A 23,139-nucleotide genomic window follows, 5' to 3' on the forward strand; every position below is an offset into this window, starting at 1 on the left:
GTCTAACAAGTGGACAGATCTGGGCTGAAGGAGTTGCACAAGACTCCAGAACAATGAAAGAAAAACAGTCAAAGGCTTAATTGCGGGGGTGAGCTTTACCCAGCCGGTAATTATCATCCAGCTCTGCCCAGCTTTTCGTTGTCTTCCAGCTCGCCGAGGAAAAACATGACTCCAAATTATCTCTCAAATTGAAGCTCAATTGGCTGCAAAGAAGCACTTTGGCTGCAACAAGCTTTAAGATGTTCACAGCTTGTTTTTCTGCCTTTCTGGCCACAGAAGAGGCTGTTGAGACTGCATCAGATCTTCCACCAGTTCTTCAGTGGCTCCCTGGTGATGCCGTCACCATTAATGCGGCGTGACCATGTGATGGAAACATAGGTGGACCACGAGAAAAATGCACAATAAAGCAAATGCATGTGTGTCCACCGCATTTAAGCAACAATTCGAATAAAAAGTGGTCGTTTTAGGACAGATCTGATGATGATTTTAAGGAAAAGGTGAGTGGGAACAATACAGCGTTGGTTGGTTGTACTTGGTCAACAGACAAGAGACCATGTAAGACAATTTTCTAGACTCTTTTATTGGGCCTTATCACATTACATTCATTCCTTAGAAAATACATTCAAATATGACACCTTTGTCCTAAAAAAAGGGCCAGTCTGTCAATGAACGCCAGAGCCAATAAAGTTTAAAGCATTTATAGAGTTAAAAATAGAAATTTTGTTGATTTGTGAGCACACGCGCTACAAAAATATATTCAATGTATTCATATTATCACGAAAGGAAATTGCTTCATGTTTTCTGGCTGCTCCGCTGCCATTAACACATGAACACACGCATTCGCTCATGCACAGTTTGACCTTCCAGAGCATATGGCGTCGTGAACTGAGTACCGCTGAAAGCAGGAAAAACCTCTGCGGAGGGTTTAGAAAACGTAAAAACAAACAAAAAATAAATCATCAGCTTCCTCCGTTTCCATCAACGAAATGATTCCCAAAAAAAAGTAATCACGGCTAAACCTAAAAATGCTTTTTTTTTGGGGGGGGGGGGTTTATCTGTGCATCATGTGTGACGTTAATTAGCGGAAATGTATATAATCATGTTCTCTCTTTTGGCCGCTGCCTCCTGGAGAGATTTCTCATCTTAGGACGAGCAGAGCCTTTTTTTGGTCCTTCAGAGAAGTTATGTTGACGCAGCACAGCTGGACACGTCACAGCTGTTGCACCTTCGTCATGTTAAGGCACACGCCTGCACGCAGGAGTGCTTCTTCATCCGTTCACAGAGAACAAACACAGTTTAGACTGTCCCTTCTGATCGGGCATGAAGCTGAAAGTAAGGAGACACAAATCAAAAGTCAAAAAGGAAAGAGGGGGAGAAAGTGGCTGGAAAATGAGAGTAATATTCATCATTCAAACCGAGGAAATGGTGCAGGAAATAAAAGAGAAACGCTGAGATTCCGTTCATCATCTTGGCATGTATTCCTGTGGAATTCCAGACATTGTCCTCTTCCTTAAAGCAGCATCGACTATTATGATCTGTTTGTCGATGTTCGCTCGCATTTCGGGAGTGTACGGGTCGTACTCCAGCTTTCGCAGTCCCGAACGCTTGAAATTTCCTTCTTTCTGACCCTCGACACAGAGCAGCCGGTCCTCAGAGACCTTCAAACCCAGAAATTGGACCATTTCCTTCAGCTTGGAGAACAGGTCCTTCTTCAGATCCTCAAAGTGGACGACGTGGACATTCTTTCCATAAGTCAGCCAGTCCACAGTGTGGGACGCCCACCATGGGGCATAGTTCTTCACAAACTCGGGCCACTCTGCAAGACAAACCAGAACATGGGACATGAACACTACTTACTTCAGGACAGGGCAATAAACATCATTGAATCCTTGACCTCTAAAGCACCAACAGCGCACGACGTGACAATTTGCATGCTTCATCTTGAAAAAACAAAGGGCAGAGGCCTGACTCCTCCCCGTTGTCGCGGCACCGTTTCCCTAACAACACTAGGAGTAAACACCGTTTCTAAAGCGTGGGCCAGATGTGCTGAGGTTTTCACAAAAACAGTCAGCTGCTAGGTCGGCAACTCTCTTTAGCTTCTGGAAAATCAATGAAATGTCACAGGGTTGATATGTGGACAAAAAAAATAAAAATCAGTTGCCATGGTTACTAGACCTACTTCGACAAGAGAACACGCTGCATTAAGTGGAATATGAACAAAAGAAAAAAAGATCTTGGCACATGGGATACATTTTTATGGACAATTACTTGGCCCAGAGGTTTTATTTCATTAATTATACGGCAGAAACAATAACCATTATAAGTGCTTTTAATCATCAAGTGGACCCCAGAGGAATTTAACACAACTCATTTAACACTTGACTTGTGCTGACACATTTTTAAAAGCTTGGACAAAGCAGAGTGACGAGCAAATCGAGCACAAAATTTCCCAGACAGGGCGAAAAGAAAAAATCTGTCTGGGTTTTTGTTGATGTTGTAGTGATAATAAACGAACCCCTGCTCATCAATGGCCACTTCTCAGTTTCGGAAGGTTATTACCAGGGTTAGGGTTTTCTGCTGCGTAAAAGGAGCTTATATCATAGAGGAATTGGCTTGATTCAAAATACAATTTAGTCTGTGCGCTCACCTTTCCCTCTCCAGTGAGCCTGGGAGGCAAATCCAATGTGGCCGCCATATTTCCTGTTAAATTCGGCCATTAGGGCTTTGTAAGGGTTTCGTATCACCAGAATACTGGAGTCATACGCTTCGATCTCCTTTCTGCCGCTCTCATGCGTCTTAATGCAGATGGTCCTCCCGCTACGCCAGTTATCTCGCTCCCCCTTAAACCCTGTGAAACAGTCACACACTCACATTTAGGACAGTCATATTATGTAAATATGGCAGAATTATAGATCAAAGCGCACCTTTATTATAAAGTGAACCGTCAAAGTAATAGCTGCCAGTGTAGAAACCGGTGGCCAGCTCGATGAGGTGGCGAGTCCAAGTGTTTCCAGCTCCGGGAAAACTGGCAAGAGCCACCAGATGCTTGGCTCGAACGGACAGGAAGTGGCGGTCCATGCAGCGTTTATCTGATAAAAGTCAAACGGTTACACCATTGAACGGTTGTTAATAATCAGTGACAAACACTGGTGGTGCCAACAGACACTGACACAGAGACTGGCAGGTCATTGAACCGGTGCAAATATGCGCTTCATGCCAAGAACGGTCACAAAAGGTCACAAAAGGTCGAATGTGGGAGATGACACATTATGACACTGTGCGACTTCCCAATAGAGCCCACTCACTGACGTATGTGTTGGTTAAACGGTAAAAAAAAAAAGTAGAAATACGGTTTTGAGAGCATTTACTTCCTACACAGGTTTTTGTTTGTTGTACATTTAAATCTTTAAGTGAACTGCAGTAAAACTTCAACCATCTGATTTCCCAGCATGCACCTCTGAATGCCATATCCCTGCTTCAGAGGGGGCTGTTTAATAGCGACATATGAGAATAAGAAGGGAAACGTGTCGCTACCTTGAACCTGTGTCTGGTACACCACAAAGTACTCGTCATTGCCGCAGTTCTCGAACTCTTCGCCTTGACAGCGGTGGACACACACGTCCTCGTTCTCCGGCTCATGGAGGGAGAAGAGAGGCGACGGGTAGCCGCAGTGACATCGATCTCCTGACAGGACGGCCAGGGATTTTTCCTGGAACAGATATCCGGCATCACAACACGTTCTCGGGCAAATGAAGACAAATGAAGAGGGCGCCCCACCTTCTCGGTGCACATGTCCACACACTTGTCCACAGACATGTTTTGGATGACAGCACTGAAAGGAAGGGCCAGGCTCACGTTGGCCGGCCTGCGGAAGCAGCCTTTGAAAATGGCGCTGCCGTCTGAAACACAACAACAGACACAACACAACAACGTCAAAACGTCCCCAGGATCCCCCTTCACACACGTCAGTGTGACGACGCTCGGTTCACTGAACCCTCCCGATGTAGAGGAAGAGCCCGGAGGGCCCGGTCATTAACGGCCCTGAACACCCTGCTGCGTGAGGATGACCTTTAACCTCAGGTCTTCACTCTGATGTGACAAAGCCCGTAGAAAGGAGCGGCTGTTTTCTGACATCAGTGTTTTAAAAATGAAGGGCAACTTGCCTCCCTCAACTTTGCAGGGAAATTTATTTTAATACCTGTCAATGTTCTGAGCGGCATCGTGGCCTCAACACCAATGGATATAAAAATCTCCTTGGCCACAGCAACAGACCCACAAGAATTACTCAGTGTTTGTCAGAGGAAGTTAGAAACAGGATTTAAAATGATGTTAAATGTCATAATTTCAGATCAACCTATTAAGCAAGAGGAGTGGGGGGGGGGGTTAAAAAATGAACCCATGAGTATTTGATAAACTCAGATAATTATTTATTATTATTATTGTTAGTTTAAAAAAAGAGAAAAACCTCTATTAAACAAAAGTGTCTTTGCTATTAAATTTGCCGTGACTAACTGTGAATTTCAAATTCCAGATGCAAGATTTTAAGAAAGTCTACACTTTCTTCATGTTGCTGCATTTGCTCACTTCCTCCCCAGGAAGTGTCAGGAGAAGGGAAGGAAACTAAAGACGCAAGACTTTTTTCTTCCTAACATCAGTCAAACCAACAATATGCAAATAGCATGTTTCTAAATCCAGCTCCTGACTGTAGAGCCGCTCTCTGTACAGCAGCGGGTTTCTGCTTTGGTGCACAGGCTGTGCACCAAATGTTTTATTAATTTTTTTTTTCACCTTTTTCTCTCTCAGCTTTCGTGTTAAATATCAGCTTCTCCTTTTCAAAGCACGTCCGTGAGGCCTGAGCCAACACAAGAGTCGTCATTATTGAAGGGCTAAAAAAAAACCACCTTCATGTGATGCTTCTGAGATCGGAAAGCAACCTCATCACATTTCTCGCAATTCCTCTTTGTGCGTCTCACATGATTGAGATCAGGGTCCAGCACAAAGAGCAGATTCAGCCGAGGATGGAAGAAAAAGAGAAATGAAAACGACACCCGTGCAGCAGCAAACTGCAGCACAATGCGTAATGTATACATGCACACATATTAATCTGCTCCTCCTGTTTACCTTTGCTGATTGTAACGCCAAAGCAGGAAGAAGGTCATGAAAAAGGAGAAACAAGTTGTGAGAAGTTACTGAACACCCCTCGCTCTGGATTTTTAAAAATGTAGCAAGGAAAAAACCCCCGAGTTGCAGCAGTTTTGAAACACGCCGCCTCCACACACCGACCTTTCTCATCTCTAATCATCAGCCCTGCCTTCAGTTTTGCAGCAGCGGGCGGCGAGTGTTTAGAATGCAGACCACAGCTGGCAGGGTTATGTAGGTAGCTCGGCTCTCTTGGGGGGGGGGGGGGGGGAACACTGCACCGCAGCCTGCTCGCCGCTGCGGCGTTAACCCAGAATCAAACAAAGGTGGCTCGGGAAAAAATGCGCCCCATCTGATAATCCCAGCACGCGTTTTCTTTTAAAACTCGGGAGGGGTTTTGTCTTTGTAGCCGCCGTTGCAGAGGTGTCAGACTCACAGCGGCGTGCTGACTCCTGGCTCAGCTCCAGCCTGTAGATGGACAGCCGGTTGGCTCCCCCGCACAGGTTGCTCTTCTCTCCTTTACAATCCATGTTGCATTCGCTCTCGGAAGCGTTCGGTGCCTGGATCTTGTGGCCGCAGTAGCATTCTGCCCCGAACTCCAAACCGGCGTACATGTAACCTCTGGGAAAGGGGGGAACAGGAGAAGGAGGAGGTGTACGATGAGTGTACGAGAGGTTAAGTAACAGCACTTGTCAAGTGTAATAAACAGATGCACACAGGAGGCCTCTGTCTGTCCCAGGTTTCTGCTCTGTGAGTGGAATTCACTGCATTCCATTTAATCCTCACATGATCCCTCAGGGAGGGAAAAAAAGAGGTGAAAGAAAGATGGATGAGGCAGTTGAGAAAGAGAAGAAACAGAGACGAGAGGAGGAGAGATGGAGGCTGTAAAACCTGACCCTCAGTGGTCAGATGCACAATCATATAACAAATTTGGTCCCGTGCTTTCAACGCACACAAGCTCCTCAGAGAAATGGCCCAGGATTTAAACCCACAACCATCCTTTACCAGGCAACAGTATTAAACACTGATTTTTTAGTCATTTATCAGTGACTGTGCTGTGACTGTGAAAAATCAATAAAATAAAACCACTTTGATCAATGGGTTTTTAAAAAAAACAAACAAACAATGAAATGAAACTGAAGGTGATGTGTTTTCTGCATATTAGACCTTGAGAGAAAGGTTGATTTATGAGCCAAGTTTGGACAAAACCCACATCAACAAAGGTTGTTGATGGCCTTCCTCATATTCTGACAACATGACTATGAAATTCTACATGAGGAAGTCGACCTTTCAGTCGGGCTTTCTAAAATGTACTCATCAGCCCTTCAAGACTATCAGTTCCTGTGTCGCTTTTAAAGAAAAGAAAAAGAAAACAAACGGGGGCACCCAGTAGTTGTTTTTTGTTGCTTCCATACCTTTCTGCACAGTTGTCCTGGCAACGGAATACAGTCATTTTTTTGTAGTCATAAAACGAAGCTCCTCTAAGTGCTCTCCTCTTCGTGTCATCGATGTAACAGCCGATATACTTTGCTGAAAAGGAAGAATGTTTAATTTACTTGTGTGCAGTGAAAGACAGAGAAAAGACATTCGTTTCTAGCACTGAAGTCGTGCACAGTAGCGTCAAAACGCAGCTTGGTCATAGACTCAGTCCTCATTGTAACAGGAGCTTCTTCGCATGCCAACACACTGTAGTAGCAGCGCATGTGAGGAGCCCAAACTGGGGCAGAGACTTCATTTATTTATAAAGACACACACCCCCTTCTAGTGGCCTGTAGCTGCAGTGGCATCCATCTCTGCACTATTTCACAATTGTCTGTAAAGGGGGAGGGAATGGTGTGTTCGGGTGTCAGCGGTGGCACACTCAGCCTCCAGTGCACCTTTAACAATCAAACCTCTCGCCATCTGTGCAGCGCTATAACCCGTCTGAGCCTCTTATAATAGCTCAATGAGTGCTCATGCCGTGCATTACTTTAATTGTTTATGGTCCAAAGGTCTGCATTTTAGCAGTGTGTGGTCTGCGGCGGTAATCTGCCTCCTCTGGAATGACTGGTGCAACAGATGCATCCGTGGGATTGCTACCGTTATTGTTCCCCCCGCAGTATCCGCAGGATCAATTTAACCGGCGTCACCTTTGTGCTAGTTTCCGTATTCTATCCTCCGGAGCTTCTGCGGTTGCTGCTGACCGCTGCAGTCTGCAGCCGGCGAGATGAAGTGAATTTACAGTGAGGGGAGAGAATAGATGGAAAACACTTAAAAGGTATCCGGAGGTGGTAAAGGCAGCAGCACCACGAGTGGAGTTGGATGTTGAGAGCAAACGAATGCTTTGAAGCTTAATTGCTCCTTTATCACTTTCTGCTGCAGTCCTGTGAGGTTATCCTTCTAGAGACGGGAGGGATGGGAGGAGAAGAGAAGGGCCGCGTCAGGCTGAGAGATTACTCTTAATCAGCCTGAATTTTTACTGTAAATATGTTTGTTTTACTGGTCCTGGATCGAAAGAAGCTTAAGAGCTGGAGCTGGAACGACCTCTTTGTTTAATACCGTGAGCTTTAATGCACAGCTGGGTAATCTGCTGCTGCTGTGTCTTACTGACAAACGCTGCTTATTTACTTGCTGCAGCAGCATGCACAGACTGGCGTTGTCCTAGCATGAAGGGAAGCAGTCTGCACATTTACAGTCACGCTCTCAAAGCAGCTGATCAGCGCGTTTGATGCGCGTGCACAGTTCAGGTCCTTCGCCTCTGCAGGATTTGAAAGCACTCCCTCCATCCAAAGAGGTGCATGTTAGGTCAAACGGAAACTCTAAACTGCTCACGTGTGTGTGTAAGTGCACGTGTGTGTCCCCGTCTCTCAGGCTCCAGCCAGCATGCAGGTCTCATCTATGGGCCTATTCATTCTGCCCTCCTTGGATATTTGACGCTAGCATCAATGACTCAAAGATGGAGGAAATATGTGAGCATCATCACTGAGAATAATTGGATAACTGTTAATTAAAGTAGACAAGCTGCTGTCAAAACTCTTTAAAAAAAAGAAAAGATGGAGACATTTGTTCTAAATATTAAAAATTCTTTAAGTCCAGATCAAATCCAAATTAAGAATCCCAGAATATCTGATGATCTGGTGTTTGTGAACATACACCTGCTTTTATTAACTCTTGAAAGCGTAAATGGGGGCTCAGCATCGGGGGGTGGCGGCGAAAATGATCCGTTCTTATCAGCTAATTTGATCAGGTTTCATCTGGGAAAGAAAAACATAGCAGGATATTTGTTCCCGCCAAGGTCAGAGGTGTCAGCTCTGGACAAAAACGGCGCAGCCTCACATTTCAGGACCCTTACGCGATTTCACGGGCTGCAGAGACACCTTCTGATACAGACGCCCCCCTGTCAGGACTGGCACACACACAGAAAACAAGTTTAAAAATAAAAAAATCAGTTTGATGGAGCTGCGCTCCGAGCAGCAACAGCACCAGTTTGTGTACCGTATGTGTGTGTGCGTGTGTGTGTGCGCGTGAGTGTGTAAAACTCTTGACAGACGCTCTCGGAGAGAAGACACGGTATATAATCATCATCTCACCGCACTCTCAAGAGATTCGCGATGTGACCAATTACAAGAAGAAACCCAGAGCCATTAGGAGGGCGCAGTTTGTAATCAGACACTACTTTAACTGAATTCCGTGTCGAGATGAAACGTTCCGGGATGCTATCGTCTGTGCGTCTGCCGGTGGATGCACATAACAAATGGGCCAGTAATTAAAACATTCAATTTCTTCCAATTTGTTAAATATTCTGATCAACAGCTGTGGAAAAAGGAGATCATTAAAGTAATTACTCAGATAATAGCTGAAATAATAATCCCGCCACACATAGGAATTATTAATGCTTCCACATAGCAGTCGTCTGCGCTGGAACATATTGTGATTATTCTCTCATTTAAAATGGATTAAGTGGAGCCGCAAATCCCATTTCTATTGATCTGCACCAGATTTGGACTGGATCTGAGTGTGGAGAAGAATCCCATGTTTGCCACACTTGAATCTTTATATATTTCTATGTTTGACCCACCTCGTCCATCATCCACTTCTTTGGCGTTGCGGCCTTTGAGCGCGCGGTTCCAGTTGGTGGCGTAGTCTCCCCCCCTGCGCGCCGCCTCCTGCCTCTCTTCGCCCGTCTTTTTCATCCAGGGGGGACCATATCTCCTTCCCGATCTGTCCTTGAAACCTCTTCGAATGACGCCAAGCCCGCGAGCGTCTGACAGCGAGTTCGGGTTCCCTGAAGCTACCGCATTGTCCCGTCTCCGTCTGCCACCGGGGCCGCTCTCCCCTATAAAGCCGGCGTGCAGGAAGACGAGGCTTCCGGCGGTGAGGTAGAGGAGGATGAGGGAGAAGAATCGCACAGGTTTCCTGCGGAAGTAGCGTTGTATCTTCAGCAGAGTTTTGGCCATGCTGACTCCACCTGCCGCTTGCATAAGTGATGGTGAAAAGTCATAAAGCAGAAGAACCGGCACCGGTTTTCCACGGGGTCCTCTGAAAACTCCCCACAGAGAGCAGGGCAAACTGAAGGAAATGTTCAATTAAAGCGCGTCAATCCCGCGTCAACGCCGTCCGAACGGCAGCATGGCTTCTCACTCACGCGCCTCCAGCCTGGCGAGGGAAAAGCTCGACATCTGCGCGGATCCGGCCCACTCGAGAGCATCCGAGCATTCCCGCTGACAGCCCGTCCCTGGGAGCGCCTCCTGAAAGGTGAGAAGCTCAGGGGGAAAGACGATCGCCCCGAGCCGCTTTCGCCTCCGACAGGACGGCAGACGCTCAACACTTTCTCCCACGCCGCACCGAAGGGAGGCAAGTTTTTATTTAGCAGCTCGGCTCGGAGCAGCTCTCCTTGTGACCGGCTATTCACAGAGATGATCGGTGTAGAGAGAGGGCATGACTCACCATCTGCAGTAAAAACAGACAGAAAAGGAGGGATCAGAGTCGGCCTTAGCGAGCTTTATGAAGCACAGAAACGGAGGAATAGCACCAGCAGCTTCCTCAAGGATGAAGTCAGAACGTCACCTGCACACACACACAAGTACACAAAGACGAATCAAAGCAATCACATTTGTGGGAACATTATCTGGCGTTAGTTTGTTCAAAAAACACAAAGCTCGGTTCCACGATATCTCTCACAAATTAGCTGCAGCCGGGAGGGAGAGCAGAAACAAAGCTGTACCCTGTGGCATTCTCACTGATGTCTGAGCACGAATGCTTGCGGGAACAGACGGGAATTAAAAACATTCCAGATGATCTAATGTGATGTTAGTCTGTCTGAAGAAGAACAGAGCTCCGGAGATTTTCAAAGAACAGAGTTACTGTAGGTCGACTAATTTACAGTGAGAGATGAAAAACATCTGCTGCAGACGTCTCTTTTCCTTATAATTCTGTTAACGAGCTTCTACTGCTTTGGTGTGTGTGTGTTTGTGTGTGTGTGTGGGGAGAGGGGGGTCCAACTGTGTCTGCTGCCTCCCTCAAAGGAGTCTCTGTTCTGGGACGAGCTGAGCGGCTACAATTGGAAGGTGTAATGCAACACTGCTCAGGGTCGAAGAGTTTTCCAGAGCGTTTGAGTGGACACTCGCCCTCATGGCTCTCCATCTGGCCCGGGGCAAATCCGCAGAATACCTGTCACCTGAAACCTCACTGACACCGCACCCCCCCACCCTCCAGCTTTCCGCTCCTCTACTTTCCTCCTCCAGCTGTCTGGGAAGAGTCCGGGACTCTCAAGGAGAAACGGATCTGATTCTGCTTGTGTTAGGGGACGGCTGGAGTCATCCTGAGCATTGCTTTAGTGTCTCGTTGCTCAAATAAACATCGTAACCGTTTCTCCTTAACTCCTCTTTCATGACGCTGCGGGCTTTGTGATCGTCCCTCCTACTATTTAAATTCTCGCTGCCTTTCCTTCTTGTTCAATCCTGTTTAAATGGAAAGATTTAATCCCCCCCCCCCCATCTAGACAGAGGGTCAAAACATGCATCCTCTTTCATGGTGTGACGACGTGAGCAGTTTGCCTGGCTGATATCCCTTATGGCTGCTCTATCTGTGCTGTTTTATTAAGTTAACCCTTGAGCCACTGCACCAGGGCCCAGGGCCTCTGCTTTCATTCGGGAGTTTCTGGTTTTAAATTAAAATACAATTCAGCGGTTATTTATCTGTCACGTACAACACGCACCAAGTACACGTTGTGTTTTTACTGTGGACACGATGGGTTGTTAGATGAGCTATAAACTGACAACTCGTAATATTTAACCCTCACTTAAGATTTCCTTGTGGCCTGAACGCACCAAGCAAATCTTTATGTTGAATCCTGCTCTAAAACAACTGATCGTTCATCGTTCAGTGATCTTTTCATTCCAGGACAAAGGCTCTGGGCTCAGGAATCATTTAAAGTGACTCACAACGCTGATCCGTCAGCCTGGCAGTGTTTTTGCTACCAGCTGATGGAGTTAGTCTTCTTCCAGGCAAAAAAATAGCATTCACCCTAAAACAATGTGAACAATGTTTTTAGACTGAAAAGCTTGTTTTCTTTACAGATCTGTAAAAACATCGTAGCTTAGATCCCTACGGGGGGAAGGGCGGAGCCTGAGGAGAACAATCTTTCAGCACACGCCTCTCAGAAGGAATGAAGGTGTGCAAATGGAAGAAAGGTTTTCTGATAATAGGTTATATCGTCAGACGGAAACTAGGAAGACATACCACAAAATCTATGACTGCACCAGACACCCGTAAAAGGGCTGCAACAGTTAAAAGTTCTCAAAAAAATGCAAAAAATACAGCAGATTTGAATAAAAAGAATGATGACATGTAGATGATGAGTCCTTCAGTGCCACAGAACTGGAGCAGACATGCACTCAATGACCATTAATTCATATTATATTAAATAAGCCAGCAAATATTTAATCAGAGCGGATTTAAAGGAGGAATCATCGAAGTTAATCTTTGCTGAGCAGAACCCACAGCCAGTTTAGCTTGACATCTGTCATGGAAGTCATTGGGCTGCGGGAAACCAGGCTCTGCCACACTGGGCTGCGTTCAGAAACAAAGACAACCGGAGCGCCGGAGTCATGCTGCTGCAAAGAGGTGACCTTGATCTGACGCAGATAACACACAATCAGTTTTGAAGAGGTCTGAAGATTAAAAAAGTCATAATGGCATAATCACATTTGTAGATGCACGTTTCCACGATTCCTTCAACCTGACCGTCACAGTGGAGCGTTCTGAGGCAGATGCGACTGCGCTGATAATCGCTCTTGGCTTCCTCGGCTGGGCAAGGCCTTCTCAGAGCTCAAACTCTCCCAGCAAGTCCCAGCAGCTGATTTAAATTAGCTGTGAAATCCTCCCACGGTGTAAAACATGTTCGATAGTATTTCCACAGTTTTCAAAACTGGCAGTCAGAGGAATGTGGGGAGAAACAAAACGGCACAGTCGTAACAGTCGGTGGCTGAAACACCCATTATTGTAGTAGAGTTCACAGAGCTAACGCAGACAGAAGGAAATGTTTGTTTGCTGCTCCGCCGCTGGCCTGAGCAGGAAGGAAGTCATCAGCCCTCATCGTCCTCTCTACCTGCTCCTAACGTCTAACTGTATCATGCCATCGGGTATCTTCATCTCTTAGCCTGTAAAAACAAAACTTCTGAGCAACCTTGCCTCAGTCACTCAGCAGCAAAAGGGTTAAAATGTTAGCCGCTGTAGCCCTGATCCTCCCCTCACCCCGGAGCCTGTCTTTCCGCTCTCCTACTGCGCTTGGCCTGCCAGTGTGCATTAACCGTGTTTGTCAAGTCAAATCAAACTAAAGATCACATCCCTCCTGCAGTGATATCGGAGGCTGTTCTGCACCCACTGACTAGCAACACCGCCCCCAAACAGGAAAACCTAAACTGCCACACAGCAGCTAAGGTGTTGGGAGTGTTTCTGACAGATTCAATGGACGATTTCAATGTAAAACAGACATATCAATGGACCTGTGAGACATGTGACCTCAGCTAGGGCCCTAAACAACCTAGCATCGTTAGAAGCTCACATCTGCGCCTCTTAAAACATCTATTGCAACTCAAATGTGTTCATAGCTTGATTTTCTCCATGCACATTTTTTTTTATCTCATCGAAAGGCTAAGCTCTAGCTCTGTAATCTCCTGAACATATGTGAGACACTGTAAATACACCAATCTGCTCTAATTAATGCAGACAAGCTGCAGACTGGTGCCAAATAGGATATCCAACGCTCCCATAATCTTTATATTAATCTCTCCTTAATGCCCGGCTGAGGTTAATTACATTTGTTTCAATTAAACCTTTATTTGTTCAGGAGCCATTAAGTGTCATTTATTACACAAACTGTAAACAGACACTTAGGAGATAACCGTCAGATGTACGATGTCTTTTGTCTGAATTTGCTGATTGAAATACCTCCTGTTATTGAAAATTTAAAAAAAACCAAAACACAGACATGGAACGTCTCTTTGTGTATCTTCTGTATCAGGAAGTGAAAAATTAGGATTGGGATCAGCATTTCCTAAAGGAGAGATTATGATAGTGTTTGTTTACCATCATGATGTGATTGATGTGTTTGGTTGGAGCTCCAGCTGAAAGCCGTCGGGTGTTTACACATATCCGGGCATCCGACATTGCAGAGGCTGAACAGACCAATCAGGGTAAGGAGTTTCTAAGTACGCCATATTAAAATATGAAAATTAAGCCTGAGATGGCAGAGAAAAGCTCATTGTAATCCTGATTATACCCAATGTTCCATTAAACGCCATAATAACCTTTTTCTCTGATAGAGAGGTACATTAAAAGGGACTAAAAATATTATAATCTTTTCCTGGGAATGGTGCACAGTAGCATTAGGCTGGGGTTCTGTGGTTGAGGGGAGGTGTTCCAGAATTGAGATGAAATTGGAGCAAGAAAAATATCCAAGGTCTGAAAGCGGACACAAAGCAGCAAAGAATTTAGAAGGAAACACTATAACAGAATATTTCTGAGCTAAATCTGACAGAACTGGAGGGAATGAAGAAAGTAAAGGAGGAGGACTGTGATTTTTGAGAGAGGAAATTTGTGTGCAGGCAGGAAAGTCAGGCTGGGCAGTAATGATGTGTGAGAGAGTAAAGAAAGAAGAGATAAGATATTAAAAATCTTCCCACTGTGAGGGGTTTCAAACTCATCCTCAATTGCTGCTACTTGTTGGCCGCGAAAGACATTCCGGCTGCGATCTTGTGAATCTGCCCCGCTAATGACATCATAAACAGAGCAATTATCCAGCAGCAGAGGGCTGCCTGACATGTTTCCCACCATCAAACTTAACAAAGGTCTTAACTGCAGTCTTCCTGGCTAGTCCTCTCCCACCTGTACCGAGCACAGAGGCTCCCTCGGTTTTAACTATGGGACTGCAGCAAGAAACACCAGAGGTTAGCCAAGACACAAGTTAGTGACGGGCCTTTCAGTTGGTTTAATGGCTGGCAGTAGGTGGACAGGAGCGAAAACTTAGAACTTGCAGTCATGGACAGATGGCTGCAGTGTCCACCAGGACAGAGGCGAGAAGGCGCGAGGCTAATCGAGACCAAACCAAGAAATCAATGAGCGCCAGCTTGCAACAACAGCCAGCTTTGGCGCACAGAGATGCTGGCGAAGAGGGAGCGAATCGGGGCTGCTTTTAGACGGAGCTGATTGGAGGTGAGGAGCGGGAGGGAGCACCAGGTGGAGGCGTAGCTGATAACAAGCTGGTGGGGGAACGGAAAATTCCACAGCAGCAGGAAGCAGGCAGCGCAGACTGTGCCAGGGTTTCCCCAAATACTGTTGAGCAAGAGTGACAAAAACAACTGTAGTTGCTCCTCACATGGGAATCTGACCAAAAAGGAGAGCACACACAACGCTGCAAAATATTAGAAATGCTAACATAAAAAACCCACAGAGGACGCGCCGCCGCTTCCATTTTGTGCAGCAGATTTGAGCTGCCGCCCCTGTGGCCACCGGAATGACAATGATCCCCCCCCCACACACACACATTCAGAGTGTGGCTGAAAACTATAGCAGGCAGAGAACAAGCGCAAGCTTCCACACATCTGTATTTCTGGCTCGTACTGCTTCCCTAGACACGGAGTCGGCAGTGCAGTGAAGTAGGAGACACTCTCGGGCGAACATTCAAGCCCCCGTGGTAATAGGTGCACGTTCTTCTCAAGTGTCCTCAAACAACGGTCAGACTTCTGGAGCACCGCCGCTCTTCAGCCAAGATCAAGGACCCGAGCGCTGCTCTTTGCTGTTGTTCCTAAACTGCCGTAATGTTCCGTGCTCCTGGAGTCGTCGGTGGGATCTGAAATGAGCGCTGAGAAAAATATCAACTTAACGCCGCGAAGGTCCTCTTGTTCTTTTTATTAGAAAAGCACAGCACGGCCTCGCGGCTTAATCCTGCACACATCAGCGCGGTTTGAGCAAGAACAAAATCCCTCAATATGTCCTTTGGCGTGTCGACCTTTCACATTCTTCAGCTCAGCATCAACGGATAATGGAGTCGGGGGTTTTGACAATCGTGCGTTCACACACAGATACGTCTGCAAATTCAAAGTTGAGGTAAAGGGAGGATTAAAGAAGCTAAAGATGTTGTCTGGAATGAAGCCGATCCTGCCTGCCGCAGGCCGCGATCACTGCAGATCCACAATACTGCACAAAACACACCTGGAGGTGGATCCTGTCATTTATCAGACACGATGCCTTCACTGTCCATTGTAAAATTGTACTTCCATATTCCCGGAGCGTTCAGACCCACATCAGCACCATTTGCAATTGTCCGTCTGCGGGATTTAAACTTACACAGACGCGTCACGATCTTCAGTAAAATGAGGACGAACTGGCACGACCACAGAAGTCACGTTGTCGCGGGCAACCATTAATTACGTGCAGTAAAGAGCAGTTCCCGGGCGACCACGCGTCCCGGTTGCGGTGCCCCGCGAGCACGCCGAACCGCGGGACTCATCAGCATCACGCAGATCTGCCTATTAAAGGTCGAACAGCACCGGAGGCTCGCTGTCAGCATTTCCTGTCCTATTAAACGCGAACATCATCGGGGAGGGGGGGGGTGCTGACGCTTTCTGCATCACGCTGCTTCCTGCGTGTTGTCACTGCTGTTACTTGGACGGCGAGTCGAAAGGAAATTGACATAAGAACAGTTCTGCAACGATGGAAGGCTGCGTGAGGCAACGTTGTGCACTGAGGCGGGGGGGTGTAGTGTGTTGGACACGGACAGACACAGCGGAGGGCCACATTTGGTTTTTTCTAATCCAGAAAATGTGCTCCTGTGCCACTTGTAGGACAATTAAACGTTTGACAGAATCACCACAACAGTCTGAATACGTCACACTGTCAAAAATGGGGGGGGGGGGTAGAGGAACACTGACCGATTACATCCTCAGCACTACGCTAACGGAGAGCTGGGGGAAATTTTGGGGAGGCCGGGAAATACATTCAGAGCTCCGGAGATAAACAGAGTAAAAGCCAAATCCAATAAAACTGACGTAAACAGAGGCTGCCGAGGGAGCTGGGGGGCGGGTGGGATCTGGGGGGGGACATAAGCCACAAATTGGACTTGAAAGTGAGTCCAGGGGTTTAGCACAAACATGGACTCATGGGCAAACATGGTCCCGCGAGCTGGCGCCGGGATTCTATTTAAGCGTGTCCTTTGTTGGGGGGCGCCACACATGGCGTTCGCTGACCTCCGACCCCCAGTAGGAGTCTAGATTATATAGATTTTCTTGCTCCTGATGATATAATCTTAATTTAAAAAAGAAAAAGGCGATCACTGTAGTCACGTAAGAGTTGTCCCGAAAAGGAAGCGGACTGCAGTCTGAGTTTTGGCCCGTGTCTAAGGTGCCACGCTTGGCTGAACTGGGCTGCGCTGGGATGTGAGTGAGGTGCTGAGCGCGAGCTGGGCTGAGTCCTCCCACCCCGGAGCAACCTGGGTAAGACATCTGCACAGAGATCAGAGGTGATGAGGGTTGACGGGGCGTAGCAGCGGGCTTGTGGCTGACCAGGCGTGCTTCATTTACTGCATGTGATAGTTCCGAACATTGGGGCCAACGCCGCTGACAGACGGAGAATATTAGCACTGGGGAAGCGTGTGCTCCGATTACCGCCATGCTCAGTAAAGCAGCTGATAAGGGGATAGACTTAGGCGCTCATCCAGCTTGAAATTAATGCAACGCCATGTCAGACCGGGTATAAAAATAAGTTCTTACTTTGTGTTTATAAATAGACGAGGCTTGGTTTACTGTTGCGCGTCTTTCAGACGAAATCCCAGTACAAACGAGCTATCAGGAGAGTTTACCCTTTAATGGTGAATTCCCAGGAGGAGACGCACCCGTTTGCACTTGTTATTGTGGGATAGTAAAACAGGATTTGCTGGGAAACCGAACGGAGCGGATCTCCGTTTGCCTGCTCACTTTCAATCCCAGCAACTGGGAAAAACTTCCCTCAGTAGTGCGCAAGTCGAACAAGCTCCCAGACACCCAGAGAGGACCTACACACACACACACACGGACACAGAGACACACACACATACACAAACACCTATTGATGTCCAAGTGGGAACTCAGCGGTTTGCAGAGGGGTCCAGTATCATCTACGCCCCGAAGTCTGTTAGATAAACATTCTTTCCTCCATAAAAGTGAATTTTCCCATTTAAAGGTGTGACTGCTGCCATGTTGGAACTCTCGGTGGTTCAGGCAACAGAACGCAGCACTCAGGCGCGAACAAAGGCGGTTCTGTGAACCAGGGATCAAATTGCCCAGAGGACAAGCGGGTCTTCTCCTCGAGGTGAGCTATAACAGAGACGACGTGCTAATCTGGCCCTGGCAGCGTCTCAGGGTGAACCAGGAGAGGTCCACTCTCCTCTGCTCTCCGGTCGGTCTGCTGTTTTTCCTCGCAAAGATCCTCCATTTTCATTTTCGGCATGTTGATTTTTTACGCCTGCCAGGTGCTGTTAGTGTTGGACCGTCTCGCAGTTGTGAGTCGATCTGATAGGCTGGAGGGAAAGCAGGGACTGTGGGTCAGACAGAGGGGAGCCGGAGCTCAGACCCAGATCAACCAGTGACCACCCAATAAAACCTTGTGTTTGGGAGGGGTTAAAAAATCCAAGAATGTGTTGAAATGATTAAATTGACTAAAGATTCATGTCTCCAAAGAGAACAACATGTTTTGTTTGGGTAATAAATAAGTGAAGTTGGAGCACCTCGGACATAAGATGTGGTAATTCTCTGAGTCATCATGTGTTAGCGCCCTAACTTCCCCGTTTGAGATTCAGTGGTTGGATATTTCTGAACGTAATTAAAACCGTTGTGCAAGCTTCTTGTTGCCATGGTTTTTCGACTGTAGAATTTTCTTCTTTTTTTTTTAGTACTTGAACCTATCGGGTTTACAGTACGGACGTGTGTTGATGATTTTGTTTTTGATTGCGCAATCTTAAACAATATGGGGCTTGCTTGTCGGGAAGGTTGCGCACGAGCCAATTTAAACACACTAGATGTGAGAAATACCCGCGGTCTCCTGTAACAATTCAAAAACACGGGATTGTGTTATGGCCTTGTATCCTGATCTATGATGGAGAAGATGCAGACACATAAATCTCTCTCCAGCTGCTTGGATTTGTGTCCTCAGCACAGCAGGAGGCCTGTTTCTGTCTGACAAGAGGCTCAACCGCAGGTGCCAAATATAACCAGTTCAATCTGTCCTTCCTCCACCAAGCACATGTGAACATTCTAGCATAGGGTAATGTAAGTATACTGTAAGATACTTACAATTTTGTACTTTTTCGACAGCAAACTGTGGATTTCCGGTGCATAATCCCACCATAAACCGAGAATCTAGTGAACTGTGCATCAAGACTGACCTGTCCCAGCAGCTATGTCAGCCTGTCTGGAAAACCAGCTTTTCTACTGCTTATTTATCAGACTCTAAATGAAGATCTGGGCCCCCCTGTGATGTGTCGGCCCACAGTTCACCCTCATGCAAACTTTAATTCCTTTCAGCTTCCTCTGGCCACCTCCAAAGCCACTGGGGACGATCCTTGGCCTGTCCCTAAGAGGTTGCCAAGAGGATGAAGAGATAAGCTGTCAAGGAATTCAGAGCCTCCCGTCTCTCTGGGCTGATGGCCGCTCCACCACCACACAGAGGACATCACGTCCACCCTGCTCTGACGTTGTCCTCTGCAGCCGCGTTTCACAGACAAACGTCCCCTGAAATTAAATATAAGTGATATAACAAACGCGAAGCCCCCGGGGGTGTGTTACTGAGTCGGCGGTTGTTGTGGAACCAGCCCCCCCCCCACCCACACCGTTCTCGAGTGCGTAACTATGAGCTTCAGTTGTTCTCGTCGCTCTGTGATGCCTGTTTACTTCTGCTTCTGGAAGCATGTGCTCACGGGACAACGGAGCCTCAGTTAGCAACAGTAAAATCAGAGTGACTGACTCTCTCTTTTATTTGGGTAAAAGGAGCACCAATTTTTATCGGGGTGTGACCAGCTGATGCTCTGGAAACAGCACCGGGGGGAGAGGGCGAATCAATGCCATATTGATCAGGTCGGCTTGGCCTCGATTCAGGACTTATGAACTCAGCGCGCAGTTGCCATAACACGAGGCTCGTCCCGCCTTTTATTTCCTGTCTGCGGCGTGGCACAGAAATAGCAACAGTTCATTTTAATATTGATTTTTTTTCCAACATTGCGGTCAATGTTAGAAACCATTATTGTACCCTCTCTCTGCCCTGACACTTCACAGTAAGTAATAGGTTCAATAGCATGATCGGCAGCGCAGCAAAGGTCATCAAAAAACAACGGTGGCAGAAAAAGCCAATTAATGGATTTTATTTAATTAATTATGTGTTATCACACGCGGGGTTGAGTGGCACGGCGAAGCACCAGTCTGCACCCTGCAGTACATCTTATTACAGATATTCTGGAATATGCCTTCGACATCATGTTAAGAAAATATTTCTTATTTCACCAAGAGACATTTAATACAAGAAAAGCGGATTCTCTCATTAGAAGAGCTGCTCTTGTGGAATCACTCTTTGGCCACTGGTGAAACAGAACAGCCAGGGCGCCTGAAGAATTCGTAAATAAACCAGCTCTGACAGAGTTTATTGTCTTTAAAAGGCCACAGATGGGTTGAAGCGTAGAGAGAAATGAGGGGAGAAAATGCAGGGTGAAATACCGTCACCCCTCCGTCTCCGCGTTTCCTGCAGCTCGGGTTAAAAATTAGCAGAAGTGTGCTAATGAAAGTCCGGCGTCTTCACACTTTAGGGACAATGATTCAGTCCGTGGAGCCCCAGCCGTGCACCTGGTTACAGACCAAACATCTCCAATGCCCACTGAGAGCAGGGGCCCCAAACACCAAAGGCAGCTACAGCTACTGCAAATGCTGCAGCAAATACACGCAATCATTTTTGATTGTGAAAAAGGAAATTAAAGAGAATACCGAGACTGTAGGTTGGAGGGAGGGGGGGCGGGGGGGGTCTTTAGAAGGTCAAGGCGAACCTTCCCGTGCCTACCGTCTTTAACAAGTGTCAGCTTCTTTGTCCTTAAACCACACAAACGCTCAGCCCAGTAGTGCTCGTCGTGAGCTCCATTATAAAAAGATTACAATGTACTTGTGAGCTCATTTCTCCTCCAAACCTGATGAAATTTTTAGTGCAGTTGAGCTTACCTTCAACAACAGTCAGGAGAAGGCAGATGCGATGCAGTTGGCAGGAGGAAACTCAGCAGAGGATGGTCTTCACCAGCGTTCATCTGCACGACAGGCACCCGCAACATGATCCTGTTTGGGAGGCTGTCATTGGGCGAAAGAAGCCGCTATTTTTCACTCAGCAATAGAACTCGTGCGGTCCTGCAGCGCCGTTCAACCATCTACAGTACAGCGCCGCAGATGAAAAGCTACGCACTTCTAGCTCCCGCTCGGTGGGAGAGGGAGTAAATGCCATCGGCCCTGTAATCCCCCCGGTTAATAACCAGCCCTGCTCGTGTTTCCCCTCAGTCCCCCCCTCTGTCACCTGTCCGGGTCAAAGCATGGATGTGATGGAGGTAGAGGGTCGACCTGTCGATTCTGTCGCCTGTCCGACGTTAAGGAAATGCTCTTTGACGCTGCGGAGAGGCAGCGCCGCACCGTGCGCCCTGCGCCCCCGAGCGGTTCAACAGCGCCGCCTGGTGGTGCGAAAGCGAGAGGACGGCGGCGCAGCGCACACAGAGGCTCAGTGTCCCGGGCAGGACCCCCACAGCCCCCACTGATAGGGCCAACTGGGGGCTGACTTACCATGAGAGCGCCGGTCAGTGCGGCATAATTTCTTGGGACCAAATGGAGCCCACTGGACGCAGGGAATACAGCAGCTGTATTTATGGACGAGTGCATAATCTTGAGTTAAGTAGCAAATTAATGTCAAGATGAAGCAAATTAGTGTTAAACTGACAGAGGTGTTCTAAAAGGAATTCAATTAATTACATTAAACAGACATGAATGTCTGATCATATTTAAAGACAGGATCTTTTTCCTCGACCTAGCTAATAGTGACATATATTTCTTAAAAGACGTTAAAAAATTATACCACCTGAACGTACAGAATATTACCATCCCGTGTTTTTAAAAAAAATAATCATTAACATGGCAAAGGTCAAGGGCACTTAAGCCGTATAATGCTGTGTGCCAGGAACGTGCACCTGCTTGCGTGTGTATGGAAAGGAGCTGAGTGAGAACACTGATTAATAATGTAATAACGTGAATAACGCTAAGATGGTTTCTAATTTCCCTGCATGCTGCTTTTAATCCTTTAATTTCTGCTTCTCCCCCTTAAAGCCATCTCCAGATGTTTGGTCCTTGTGTGTTTATGTGTGTGTGTGTCTGTGTGTGTGTGTGTGTGTGTGCGCGCGCAGCTGTGCACTTGTACTGATCATCCTCTCTGTTGAACTGCAAATCTCCTTGTGTAAAACTGTGCGCTTCAATCAGTTTTATCACTGCCTCCCTCTCAAACATGACTGTTAAATCGATGGCGTAGAGCGACGGTGCTACCTGAAGGCTTAACAAGGGGAGCGGAAATGGAGAGGCTGGCTGAAAGCACAGGTAGAGACGCCGCTCTCCTGCTTTTTGGTTTGTTTTTTCCCTCTTTGAAAACGGAAGATGGAATTATATCTGTAATTACAGATTACGGTCAGTTAGTCACGTCTAGTCAAAGCCTGCTGAGTCCCTGTCTGGGATTACCTGCAATCAGACTAAGTGGCCCCGTTATTACAGGCTTAACACTGGTCTGTGCCTGAAGGATGCTGTGCTGACACAGCAGAAACGACACTGCATGTTTTCAGCGGCATCAACTCACGGGCTTGTTGCTGTCTGCGCTGTCGCCCGTGGCTCTGTCACCTATAATTACTGCTCTCTGCGTGGTGACTCAGTGACGGCCTCGGCGGCAGCAGTGATGCTGCTCTTGCAGACTCAGGCAGTCTGGCACCAAACACGGAATCCAAACACTCTCAGGCAGCTCTTGGATGAAGACAAACTGGTTTTTTTTTTCTTTTTTTGTGTTGGTTTAGTTAAACTCTGCTGTAAATGGATAGAAAAAAAGGGGGGGGGGGGGTTGCAAGGGCGTGGATCAGAATTTGGGTGAATGATCAAAGAGATAATACTAAGACAACAGGATTAAACCCTCTTTTGTTTGCACCATAAGCCATTAGGTCTCACACTGTGCAGCCAGAACTGGTTCATCTACCCCTCAGAAGCAGACAACAGAAGTAAATAGCCAATAATGAGCTCATTGTGTGAATCTCTAGGGGATGTGTGGGTGGTGGTGGTATGGAGAGAATGTCCCATCAGCAACAGCCGCAGTTCTGTTTGCTGTCCAGCTCTGACAAACGAGCACGGTGAAAGGAATTGCTCAGTTGAGTCATTGGTGCTAGTTTTCTCCCTGCTGCAGATCCAGTGCCGTAAACGTTCCCCACAGGAAATACGCCACCGC

General features: G+C 47.1%; 1 protein-coding gene across 6 annotated transcripts; it reads right to left on the minus strand.

The window, feature by feature from the left end:
- Positions 1-556: 556 nt before the first annotated feature.
- On the minus strand, positions 557-21,339 carry wscd2 (WSC domain containing 2). Of its 6 annotated transcripts, none has more exons than XM_057032566.1 (10): positions 21,193-21,339; positions 20,850-20,972; positions 9,197-10,068; positions 6,555-6,669; positions 5,576-5,760; positions 3,778-3,899; positions 3,535-3,709; positions 2,925-3,089; positions 2,648-2,848; positions 557-1,816 (listed from the first exon to the last, which is right to left on the minus strand). In XM_057032566.1, the coding sequence occupies exons 3-10, from the start codon at positions 9,597-9,599 to the stop codon at positions 1,464-1,466; spliced, it is 1,719 nt and encodes a 572-aa protein (XP_056888546.1). In that variant the 5' UTR covers positions 9,600-10,068; positions 20,850-20,972; positions 21,193-21,339; the 3' UTR covers positions 557-1,463. The 6 variants fall into 6 exon arrangements, with proteins under 6 accessions (XP_056888546.1, XP_056888547.1, XP_056888548.1 ...); XM_057032567.1 differs by having other exon boundaries at positions 21,085-21,301; XM_057032568.1 differs by adding an exon at positions 10,151-10,185 and having other exon boundaries at positions 20,850-21,301.
- Positions 21,340-23,139: the final 1,800 nt, after the last annotated feature.

This window comes from Takifugu flavidus, chromosome 5 (assembly GCF_003711565.1).
Source record: "Takifugu flavidus isolate HTHZ2018 chromosome 5, ASM371156v2, whole genome shotgun sequence".
Taxonomy (NCBI): Eukaryota; Metazoa; Chordata; class Actinopteri; order Tetraodontiformes; family Tetraodontidae; genus Takifugu; species Takifugu flavidus.